This window comes from Chenopodium album, chromosome 13, assembly GCF_948465745.1.
Source record: "Chenopodium album chromosome 13, dcCheAlbu1.1, whole genome shotgun sequence".
Classification (NCBI taxonomy): Eukaryota; Viridiplantae; Streptophyta; class Magnoliopsida; order Caryophyllales; family Amaranthaceae; genus Chenopodium; species Chenopodium album.
The window spans coordinates 43,673,001-43,685,592 of NC_137846.1; the positions used below are offsets into that span (position 1 = coordinate 43,673,001).

The window sequence follows — 12,592 nt, forward strand, 5'->3', positions numbered from 1 at the left end:
GTATTTAAAAATGGAAGGAGTACTACGAGTATAAAGTTATATACAATCAAATATAATTGGGGAAAATAGCGGTGGTGGGTGGATGAAAAGAAAACGAAAACTCATACGAAAACACACCTGCGTATTAGTAGTATAATATAATACTCCGCTGTACACAACAATCCTCAATTCCTCGTTACTCAACAAGACTCGAAATTCCAAATCTACCCTCACCGCCTTTCCGAACGTTACTCACACATCCAATCAAACCCTCTGTAAAACTCATAAAATCCCAAGGTCAATTCCGTAAATTCGTTCATACAAATTGCCCTGTAATATTGACTAAAACCTAAGCCCCTTTTTAATTCCCCAATCACCCCTTCTTTCTCTCTGTCCGAAACCTTTTCTCCGTAAAAACCACTTCCTCCCGCTTTCTCTCTCCTCTAATCTCCGCCATTTTTTCTCTCTCCTCGAGCTCGGTACTTTCTCTCTCTAAAAGCTCAAATATTACTCAGGAAGTCGATTTTTCTTTTTTTTTTGGTGAAATTGATTGAAGTTAGTGATTGTTCATCCGATTTTGCGTTGATTAATTTGAGCGGACGAAACATTTCGCAATTTAGGGTTGGTAAAACATCTGAAATCGAAGTTCGTTGAATTTTTCGTTTTCGACACTTCACCAAACTATCGACAAAAATATCTTAATTTTCGGTAAGATTAACGACATTGTGTTTACTCAACTTTTCCGTATTGTTTTTGAATTTTCTTTTGTTTATTTGTTTTTATTTGTTTCCAGCAAATTATTCGCCATTATTGCAGCATTTAACTCGCTTTAATCTGCATTTTCTTCACTTTCGGCGCTTTTTCCTTCGAATAATAATCTTACGTCAATTTTTTTTTTTAATTAACATTTGAAGTCAAATACTATCGAATACGACGTTTTTGAAAATGTCTAAAATCATTTCATTTTCAAAATTTCTCAAATTTTTAAAACAAGTTTCCAAAAATTCTTCAAAATTTTTAAATTAATTCCAAAATAAACTTTTCATTTCAATTTTACTGTATTTACTGGAATAGTATTTATTTTATTTAATATTAATTGCTATTACCAAACTATGGTAGATTTGTTTGTTTTTTTTTTAAAAAAAATTAATTTTTGTTGAACAAAGTGACGTCGTTTTGTAAGGTGAAACTGCTGTAGCTGAATTGTTGTTTTTGTTTGTATTTAGCAGGCGCCCTGCGTAAGAGACAGTGAGAGAAATGTCCTGTTGAAAGGTTAAGTTAAGGCAGAAACCACGCGCAATTTATCGTCACATTTTTTCAAGGTGTAAGGACGAATTTCTTTCTCTATCTTTTGTTTTTTTATTTATTTATAATCTGAATTTCTTCTGAGTAATGTCCACTATAATTTATTGGTCGTATATGTACATGTATCAGAACATATATTTGTTCACACGCCCAAGTTTAATTCGGTTTTTGAGATGAAATCTTGACCGTACATCTGGGTTTGGTATTGCCACGTGGAGGAATCGTGGGGATTGTGTTGTTGCAATCGTTGGATATTGATTGATGTGTATTTAAAGCATATTTTATCTTGATATAAATGAATCTTGACTATGTTGTTCTAAATCTAATGGTTGATTGAAGAGTTTTGTTTTTTTGAAATATATTTCGGGGAAAAATATGTATGCAAGAAAAATAGAAACATTTAGCTTTGACCGTAATACCACTAATGGTCACATAATTTTATTAACTAATACTATTAGAGGAAATGTATTTGGGAATTGTTTGGTTGACAAACAAATTTATGGGAATTTTGATTTCCTAGGAAACGAATATATGCATACTTATTTGGTTGCCAATAATGTATGAATTGAAACTTCTTAGGAAGTTTTACTTCCTACAAAATAGAGGAATTCACTTGCGTAGTCCCCCCTAGGTAAGTGGAACTTTCTATGGGAAATAGAAATTCCTACATCCAACCAAACAAGTTTGGGAAATTTTTACAAATTACAATTTTATAGAAATTGAGATTTCATGGGAATTTTTACTTCCTACATCCAACCAAACAAGGTCTTAGTGGTATATATGTAGTAGTAGTTTTTAGGGTAGGTTATACGAAGTACTCCCTCTGTCTCATAATATACTTCATGTTTGTATTTTATCTCGGTATTTAAGAAATAGGAGAAGAAAGTGGATAAAGTACATTAATAAAAGTGAAAACTACAATTATAGACAAAAGTTAGAGAAAAAAGTACAAAGTTTGTGTAAAATTCAAAGATAAATTAGGAATTACAATGAATAAAGTAAAAAAAAATGAGAGTATTTTAGTCTTTACATACTATCCAAAAATAAAAACAGGAATAACATTTTGATTTTTCAAAATAGAAAAACAGAAATTATATTATGGGACGGAGAGGGTATTAAGAAACTTGGAATGTAAAGGAAATGACAAAGTTAGTAATTAAATCACGCAATTTAATTTCAACTTGCCATTTGATAAACACATATGCATTGACATGTATGTCTTTTCAAATTGTGTTGATCAGTGAAAGGAGAGAGTATACGATATATGCATAAGAATTTTTCGTAGGTGTTAAGATTAATTCTATTCCGTATGTTTGTAGATATATAATTTGTCTGTGTAGCTTTATGAATAAATTATGATTAACATTTTGTAGTTTTTCTCAATATGTTGAGTGATTAATGATATTGATGACTTAAAGAACATCTTTGTTTGAGTTAATGTATGTGATAAAATGTGAAAATTCTAATGTAATTTCATGACTTTTGACTATTATAATTTTTTAAAATGGACGATTGAGATTATTTGTTTTTTCATTTATTTTTAATTAGTAATTTTGATTAAAAATTATTTTTAAAATTTTTTACAAAAAAATGTGATAGTCAAAAGACATAAGATTACAATAGAATCATCGTGTTGGTAAAACCACGGTAATTTGCTTACTTAATACATACTCACTGTGTCCCATTCCCATAATATAGTTTTTGTTTGTGATTTTAATGGTATTTAAGAAGTAGGAAGAGAAAGTAAATGAAGTAAATTGATAAAAGTGAAAAGTACAATTGAAGACAAAAGTTTGAGAAAGAAAGTGAAAAAAATATACATGATATGGTGTAAAATTCAAGGATAATTTAGAAAGTACGATGAATAAGGTAAAAAAGGTAAAGGTATAATAGTCTTTATATATATATTATCCAAAAATAGAAAAAAAAAACAATATTTTGGATCATCAAAATAGGATAACAGGAAATATATTATGGGACGAAGGGAGTATAACAAAGAGTCCTAACTTGTAATATATGAGTACTTCACATTGGGTCAAATATAAATATGGGTCCCATGTGAACTTGACAAAAATATGATAATAATTATATTCAGATGCAGTATATATTGTCCATGTACAGAAGGGAATCCCTGACGAAATTTGGGGGGGGGGGGGGGGGGGCGGGGTGAGGGGTCCTGCTTTTATTAATGCAGAAGTGGGTCACTGTGACAATTGACGGACCAAAATCCTAAATGCATGCATGTTTTATTTTTCATTTTTTTTTTCATGGGATACTTTTTGGACGTATGAATGTATATGGGTGGGAATTTACATTACAGGAATTTTTGAGTGCGTCAAAGAATCCTAAATAGATCTATTTTCTGAAGCTATTAGACAAAGTTATATAACATCCAGAAAATAAAGTTTGTAGTAGTACCGAAAAAAGGTAAAGCTAAAGTTGGGATGTTCTGCCTCACATTATTTTAGATCTACCCTTATCTTTGTTTATTGCAAGTTGTCTTTCTCTGTATAATATACCCGGGGTAATCATCATAATAGATTTTATTTATTTATTTAATTTTTTTTTTTTTTTGCTTTTTCTTGCTAGTACAATATTTTACTGTATCTAATTAGTAGAAGTGAACAGTAGTGAGCTAAAATCATTTCATTCCCCAGTGGTTTTGGCGTAAATTTTGTGTTTCTATATAAATCTTGAACTATTAAGCTTAATTGCCTTTCAATTTACTGTTGAATTTTTTGACCTTAGAATTATTTTAATGTGGGTTAATGGGAGACAAGTTTTCAACATATTCGCAACTCTACATTAGCTAGTGATAAAATTGTGCTCATTTAGACTGTTTTCGGCGTAATTGATGCCAACGGTGGGATCATATTGGATGTGTGGAATGATGATTGCACAGTCATGAGATTAGAGAAATACTCACTGGGTATGTTGGGGAAACAACCTTTTACTAGTTAGATTTGATTTAAGTAATTTGATCTTGTACCCCACCCTCTAATCGGACAGAAGTGACACTTGATGGTGAGTGGCGACTGTGATCACTGATCAACACCAAACTAACAGCTAGCATTCATGAAGTGATTATAGGAGGTCATTAAGCAATTAATCTAGTGTAGTAATGTAGTATGGATCCTGTTGATGCTTGTTTTTTTTGCTTGCTTACTTGTTTACTCCGTAAATATTTGAATATTCTGGGTATTGTGTTGTGTTTTTTCTCTCGGAAAAAATCTTTCAATGGTCAAATAAGATGGTGCACCTATGGTCCTCTTGTGCTTTTCTTACCTAATTTCTCCTTTTTTATCCCTTCGGAAGATGGCCTTAGTGTGTTTTGTGATTTCATAAAATGTTATTATATGCCTGTGAAGTGGGAATTCTTCTCTTTGGAAGGCCAAAAGTTGGAATGTAACACTAGCTTTTGTTTATTCTTCACTTGCCATTAGAGTTTCGAGGAATTTTTAAAGTTACAGTAGGGTTAGGGATTGAAGGTCGAGGTTTATTGGCTTGTAATTTGTGCTTGGTGCATCATTTGCCCCCACAAAATTATGATAAAACTGGCACATAAGAAATAATATAATTTTATTATTAGGCTCTAGTGTAGGCTAATGGTCTATGAGGCTTGTTGATGTCTCTTTTTGATGTTTGTATTCAAGATATTTGGTCAAATAATCCAGTATCCATCCTTGATCTTGCAGTGTCATAATAATTTACTGATTCTTAATTTGCTTTCATAGGATTCTATTATAATTTTGTTCTTAAACTATGGCCTTGTTCTTTTTATATGAACACTCGGTTCAAGGAATCTTAAATTATAAAATAGTCAATTTTTTGTCTGTTAGTTTGTGAAATCGACAGAAATGGCAATAACCGAGATGTGCTCATCTCGTCTTAATACTCGAGCTGCTGCGAAATTATAAAATAGTAATGTTTAAACTATGTCTGATCTTGGAAACTCAACCAGCGTCCTTCCTTTTTTCAGATTGGATTTAGCTTGTTTAGGAAGCATTGGATCAATTTACAAATTATATATGGGTCAAGCTTTGCCATATGTGCTGTCTGTGTGCATTGTAGTGTGGAGATTGATAATTAATGTTTATGGAAGTTACAAGTACAACTTGTATGTGGTTGATATCTCTGGTTCAAATCTGTAGCCTTGCATAGATTATGTCAATCTAACCAAGGCACCTTCATGTTCTTTGGGCTAAATTTTTGGCATGCTTTTTATGTGGTATCTTTGTGCATATGCACTTCTGAGCTCTGTTTTTTTTAGTTTGCTCTGCTCTTCTTGTTCCTCTTGTCTCCATGTTCATTTTCCTTTTGCCTGGTCCTATCTTCCACCTTTTTTTTGCACTTTATAAGAAAGCAATTGTGAACCCTCAAAGGCTAAATAAAGTATGTATATCTTGTGTAATGGCTTTGATCTAAGTATTAAAGCATACTTTTTCTTTTTGATATATATTCTCATAACTATAATCATTGCAACTCTTTTGCGGTGCTTGGTTGTTGATTTTCTTGCCAAGTACTCTGCAATTTTAGTTTTAACTTTGTTTATTCTGTTCCTTATTCCAGATGGATTCAGTTAAGCGTCCAGCAACAACTCCAAGTAAGAGTAGGATAGCTCGAGCAATCTCAAAGGTTCTGCATGTTCGTGCAGTCACTGGAATTACCCCATCCGATGGACTACAAAGATTCAAAACAAAAGAAAAGATCCAGGAGGTAAAACCGCAAGAAAAGATCTGGGAGTCGAAGCCTCATGACAAGTCCAGGGAGATGAAACCTCAGGAAAAAATCAAGGCTGAGCTAGTTCATGTTGTTCACTGCAAATTGGGCGAGAAACAAGATGAAGAGGTGGCCAATAGGATTGCTCGTGAAGCTGTTCTTGCTAAAGTATTTGCCAGCATTTCATCAATCAAAGCTGCCTATGCTCAATTACAATTTGCACAATCTCCCTATGATGCCGAAGGAATTCAATCTTCTGATGAGATGGTGGTCTCTGAGTTGAAGACTTTATCAGAGGTAAAACAGTGTTTCACAAAGAAACAGTTTGATCCACTCCCTGAAAAGGGTTTACTCACTTACGAGTTGCTAGAGCAGAAGAACATGGTGAAAACTTATGGGATTACGGCAAAAAAATTAGAGTATGAGGTCAAGCTGAAAGAGTCCGAAATCACATTCCTTAAGGAGAAACTAGAGGAATTTAAGAAAGAGAACAGGTTGATTGAGAAAAGACTAAATGCTAGTGGCTCACTTGCTGTCCTGGACAATCTTCACATGTCAGGATTAAGTCCCAACCATTTCATCCCCGTTCTCAGGCATACAGTAAGATCTATTCGGACGTTTGTGAAGCTGATGGTCAATGAGATGCAGTCTGCCGGGTGGAATCTGGAGGCAGCGGCTAATGTTATCCATCCCAGTGTTTCATACTGGAAACAAGAGCACAGATGCTTCACATTCGAGTCATTTGTGAGCAAAGAAATGTTCGACAGTTTCCACATTCCTAACTTTGCACTCCCTAATGAATCTTTACCAGAACATAAGCAGCGGCGAAGGTTGTTTTTTGAGAGATTCACTGAGTTGAAGTCGGTTAAAGCAAAGGATTATTTATGCCAGAAGCCCAAGTCAACATTTGGAAAGTTTTGTCGAGCCAAATACCTGAGGCTAGTGCACCCAAAGATGGAGTCATCCTTCTTTGGAAACTTGACCCAGAGAAACCTTGTGAATTCTGGTGATTACCCAGATACTGCCTTCTTTACCTCATTTGCAGAAATGGCTAAGAGGGTATGGCTCCTTCATTGCTTGGCATTCTCTTTTGACCCTGTGGCCTCAATCTTCCAGTTCAAGAAAAGGTGTCGGTTCTCAGAGGTATACATGGAAAGTGTCTCAGATGAGGCTTTCTTACCAGAAGCCGAACCATGTGTTGCCTTCACAGTAGTACCTGGGTTCAAGATCGGTAAAGCTATTATCCAGTCTCAGGTGTATCTCTCTGGTGCGTAACACTCGGACACGCCATGCCGGTGGGAGGGTCTTTTGAGATCTGATCGGACAGTGTAGATTCGGTCGAAACAGGAAAGCGGTGTGGGGCCCACAATACATAACTGGATGCCATTGATTTTGGGTCTTGTGGATCAATTATGGAGAAATGAAAAGATTATGGTGTCTCCTTTTTTGTTGCGTGGTTGCTGCAATGCTGAGTGTGATGTGGGGACTGAAGCTTGCTGTGCAACATGGTAACTTGGGCCATTTTGTCCCTTAATCTGTGGCTTTTTAAAAATGTTCGAATGCAAAAAAAAGGCGCATCGGACCCTTGTGGGCATTGGGAAGATGTAATGCAGGAATAGTTTAAATTTTCCAATTTCCATAAAAAAAAAAAAAATATATCATTTTGCCCAAATTTTGTTAATATCTAGGTCGGAAATGGGCTACTTACTCTTCCTTGTACTCGTAATATGTTGGCACCAATTTTAAACATGCTATGTTTCCTGTAACCCTGTATATGAAAAAGAAGTTTAGGAGTTTATTTGAATTGATGTGCACATCGCTTGTTTTTGTGGCACTGCATGTGCATCTTCACTTGCCTCTATATACGAAAGCCCCTCTCCCCCCCTATACACACAGATCAATGACGCCTGAGTCCTCGATATGATCTTGACTTGTTTTTGAAAGTTTGAAAATTGTTGGCTTTGAGGCTAGATCAAATACTAGACATGAGCTTGTTTTCCTTAAAAATAAAGACAGTTTTGTTACTGATTATGGTGTTATGGTTGTTATCTATGCCATCAAGTTTTCAGACCAGTAAGACGGAGAGTTCAGGTGTTCCTCAAAGGCCACTAAGAAAAAATGCAATAAAAATATTTACCTGATCTACCTAATACTACCTTCGTTTCATATTATTTGCAACAAAGAAATATTTTGTATCTTACAAATAATACCCTTTTATTGCGACTAATATGAAACGGAGATAGTATAATAATAACCATGATATTACATAATGATGTATGTTATTCCAGTTGTTACTTAATATAGTTTTGTTTGTCAAATTTCACGGGAATAAAGAAATGGAGGAGCAAGTACATAAAGTAGAACCAAAAAAAAAAAAAAAAAAACTGTTAGAAATTTGAGCAGATCACCAATAATAAATACGAGTACATGTAAAAGAATAAAGTACACGCATATGGCTAGAGGAACAAAGTTTAAGAAAAAAATGAAGGTAATTTGGATACTTCAAGTAATAAAGACAGAAAAATGAGGATATTTTGGTCATTTCATGACATCTATATATAGTAAAAAAAATGAGAACAAGATACTACCTCTGTCCTTTTTTTGCACCATGACCCACTTAATGCGATAATTTTGTGAGTTATTGATACAACATGTTTAGCATGTAATTTTATTTTAAACTAATAGTGTCAAAAAAAAAAATGTAAAGGATTCGTTTGGTATTGTTGTAATTTTCTATATTTTTTTTTTGTTTTTTGTTTTTTACAAATAATGTGATAAAATAATGTAAAAATCGGTCACACTTATAAAAATCATGATAATTTTGAAAATTAACAACAAAAGAGTAAAAATAATTATTTCTAATTTTTTGTTTTAAAAAAACAAAGAAAATTGAAAACAAAAAACGATCCCCAACAAATTTGGCTTTTATTTTTGTTATTGCTTCCCAAACAAGTTAATTAATTTTTAGTTACTACTCCCTCCGTTTTTGTATTAAAAATTTGTATTCCTTTTTTGGCAAATAAAAATTAAGAATCTATTTCTATTTTAGGGTTGTACTATTTGAAAATATTCTCCACTTTTGATGAGTTGTCATCACTTTTTTGTACTAATAATGACTTTTTAGAATTTTCAACACTTCCTCTCTCCTTCTCTTCAATTATTCCCAACCATTTTTTTTTTCAATCTTTCTCTAACCCTACATGCACTTATGTACTTCGACCAACTTTCTTAATTTTCGTGAAAAATCTAAATAGATTAAGAATAAAGAGACGAAGGGAGTACTGTATAACGTGTATGATAATCAATTGAAATACCGATATAATACTTCTTAGCGAGCAAGCTAATATTTCTTAGGAGGGTGGGGGGGGGGGTTTGGAGAGTTTTTATTTGCAAGTTGTCTTTAATAGGGATTGATATTACAAATCTCATGGTTCTCGAGAGATAACAATCTTTAAATCTACATCAACTAATACTTTTTTTTTTTTTTTTTTTTGAAAGAACGCAGAGGAGAAACAATATTATTAAAAAGCATCCAATTTTGTAAGGGCTAAGATACCTTAAGAAAATGGTTCAAAAGTTACAAGCTCCTCCACACTGGGGGACAAGATCTAGCTACCAAGTGAGCTACAGTACTACTCGCTCTGCGTAAAACAAAAAGATATTGCATAATTTTCCAAATAAAATATTTATAGCTATATATTAAAAAAAAATAAAATTATATTAATAATATATACTTGTATATGTATCTATAACATTTTAAAAAGAGAATAATAGGTTTGGTGAAAAAGGGTAGCTCTACGGTGATTTATTTTGGTGAAATTCCATTCAAGTCCCAATTGATGACTTGCAAGTTGCAGAATTTACTTGCTGTAGTGTTTATGATTTTTTTTTTGTGTTTTTTTTAATAAAAATTTAAACTGCACTTATTATTATTATTATTATTATTATTATTATTATTATTATTATTATTAAATAACTTTATTTCTTTGGTCCTGAGTCTGATTTATGTTTTATTCTTGCTAAGAGTAGGGCAAGCAAAAATTCGTGTCGTGTTCATATTTGGTCTTGTGTTCATTTCGTGTTCTTCACTAAATTTAACATAAACTATGTAATTCTTTTTTAAATTAAACCTTTTTCTTTTAAGTAGGGTTGGCAAAATTCATATCGTGTTCGTATTATGTTTCGTGTCAATTTTGTGTTAGTTTCTCACTAAATCTATTAAAAACTACCTACAATGTAAGATAGCTCCAAAATTTAGCCACTATTATCTAAACGATTTGTGCTTGGGCTGATTTCGTATCGTGACGACTTTGTGTTTTCTCTCAATAATTTTGTGTCATGTCGTGTCGGATTATATATATATATATATATATATATATATATATATATATATATATATATATATATATATATATATATATATATATATATATATTTCTTTTATAAATACAATATTTGAGAATGTTTTTTAAGAAAAAAAAAAACCTTTTGGGATTTTATAATGTTTATATGCACTCCTTTAATTAATTGTATTATGCGTTTTATACGTTACAAAAAAACATACTCATTAGGGGCGTTGTCAATTCGTCTTTATTCATATATATACTATAATAACAAAGAAAATCAATGGTTTGGAATTAAATGGTATAATAACTTCCATGTCCTTCCTTTTTGTTTTTAATCTCCCTGACTCTTAGTTACATAACTTAAGTTGATTTCCATTGCCTATATCCCAACCACTCTCCAAAATTCAAAATTATAACTATATATTATTTTTTTTCTAGGCAAATCTAACAACATCCCACATAACCATATATATATTTTTCTCATATAAAGCACGATATGACATCATAAGAGAACATGAATAATGTCAAATTAAAATCTTAATGTCGCAAGTAAAATAGAGTGGAGGAATAAGTATTGCGAATGCGACGTAACTAAATCTGTTTGTATTATTATAGATATTTGGTGGTAAAATAAATTAGAAGTTAGTCTTGTATGTTTTGTTACTTTTTTTTTTTTTTTTTTTTAATTATTAGACTTTTTGACAGTTTTATACTCCACCTTCATCTTCTAATTAGAATGTTAGATGTTTCACACTTGCCTGTCACCAATAACTTTATTTACATATCATGAAACACTAACATTTTGAAACTACGCATTGAGATGCAGTTAACAAAATTGACATGACTATGATTTTTTTAACATATAAATCACAAACAGATCAAATTAATGTTTGTGAATAGTAGAAAATATCACGAAAACAACTTTTTTTTTTAAAAAAAATAAATTAAAATACTCAAACAATAACTTAATTGAATATACTCCTTCTTTTTCCATATGTTGTCTCATTTACAATCTAACACAATTTTCAAGATTGTAATAACCATATCTTTAATTACGTATCCAAACATTAATAGATGTTTTTTTATTCTAAAAATCAAGATAAGTCTATATTGTTAAATTCATATTTTAGCGATTAAATATTCTTGTGAATCTATTATGAAATACTAGGTTAGGTCCCGTGCCACGCATGATAATTTTCAATAATAATTTTTAACTTTCATATGTTATATTCACATCAATTGAACGTTGATGAACAAAAAAAATGGTAAGATAAAATTGTAATAAGAATAATCAACTTGTGTCGTTCTTGGCAAGTATTATTGAAGATATTCATAGTTAATAATAAAGTATTAATTGTTTGAAATTCTAATTATAAATTGATCAAGGAAATTAACAAAAGTATAATTTGTTGATTTGATATTCGTATTTCATTGTTTAAGCTTGTAGCTTCTATTACAGTATTTTTTTAAAAAGTAAAAAAATATGTATAAATAATCTCGTTGTAATAAACATAGTACAAAACGTACTAGGTTAAGTCCCGTGCCATGCACGGTAATATTAAATAATAATTCTTAAATTAAAACTACCTTTAATTAAAATAAAAACATTTGCCTTAAACACTATAATGAATTTATTATGAAAGAGCCTGTTTGCCAGATAGGTATTATAATATACGCATTTGACAATATCTATATCTTTTTTTATATTTCATCAACAAATTGCTATTTTTTTCCCTTCTTATTAAACCAAATGAATTTCTTGAAACTATGTGCTATGTATTTAACTCGTAAATAGATTTCTATTTTAATTAATTGGTGTTGTAATAGTGTGTCACATGTTAAAAATACGATTTTTTTTTTCTAAAATTTATACTCGGTAGTTGTTAATATTTTTGTGGAAGGATATATCAAATCTTATATTTTAACTAATTAATATTCTAATTACTTTCTTGGAACTTCTAATATATTGTATTATTTTTAAAATATTCAAAAAAAAAAAGTTATTATTGAAGTACATGACACTATCTATTCAAAAAAAAAAAAAAAAAAGTACATGACACTATGTTAGGCAAAAATTATGTAGTTTGATTTTTTTTTCCCTCTCTTTTACTTAAGTTTATATAGTTGTCAATAAACATGGGCACGGGCCGTGCCCGTGCCGCCGCGGGCCGTGCCTGGCCGTGCCGGGGTGGGGGCCGTGCCGTGCCGTGCCTGAAATTGGCACACCCAGCCCACGGCACGGC

At 31.7% G+C, this 12,592-nt stretch overlaps 1 protein-coding gene across 2 annotated transcripts; it reads left to right on the forward strand.

Annotated features, from left to right (window-relative positions):
* The first annotated feature begins 266 nt into the window (after window positions 1–266).
* Window positions 267–7,807, forward strand: LOC145574790 (protein GRAVITROPIC IN THE LIGHT 1-like). Of its 2 annotated transcripts, none has more exons than XM_081632651.1 (3): window positions 267–687; window positions 1,206–1,301; window positions 5,854–7,807. In XM_081632651.1, the coding sequence occupies exon 3, from the start codon at window positions 5,854–5,856 to the stop codon at window positions 7,276–7,278; it is 1,425 nt and encodes a 474-aa protein (XP_081488777.1). In that variant the 5' UTR covers window positions 267–687; window positions 1,206–1,301; the 3' UTR covers window positions 7,279–7,807. The 2 variants fall into 2 exon arrangements, with proteins under 2 accessions (XP_081488777.1, XP_081488776.1); XM_081632650.1 differs by having other exon boundaries at window positions 1,209–1,301.
* Window positions 7,808–12,592: the final 4,785 nt, after the last annotated feature.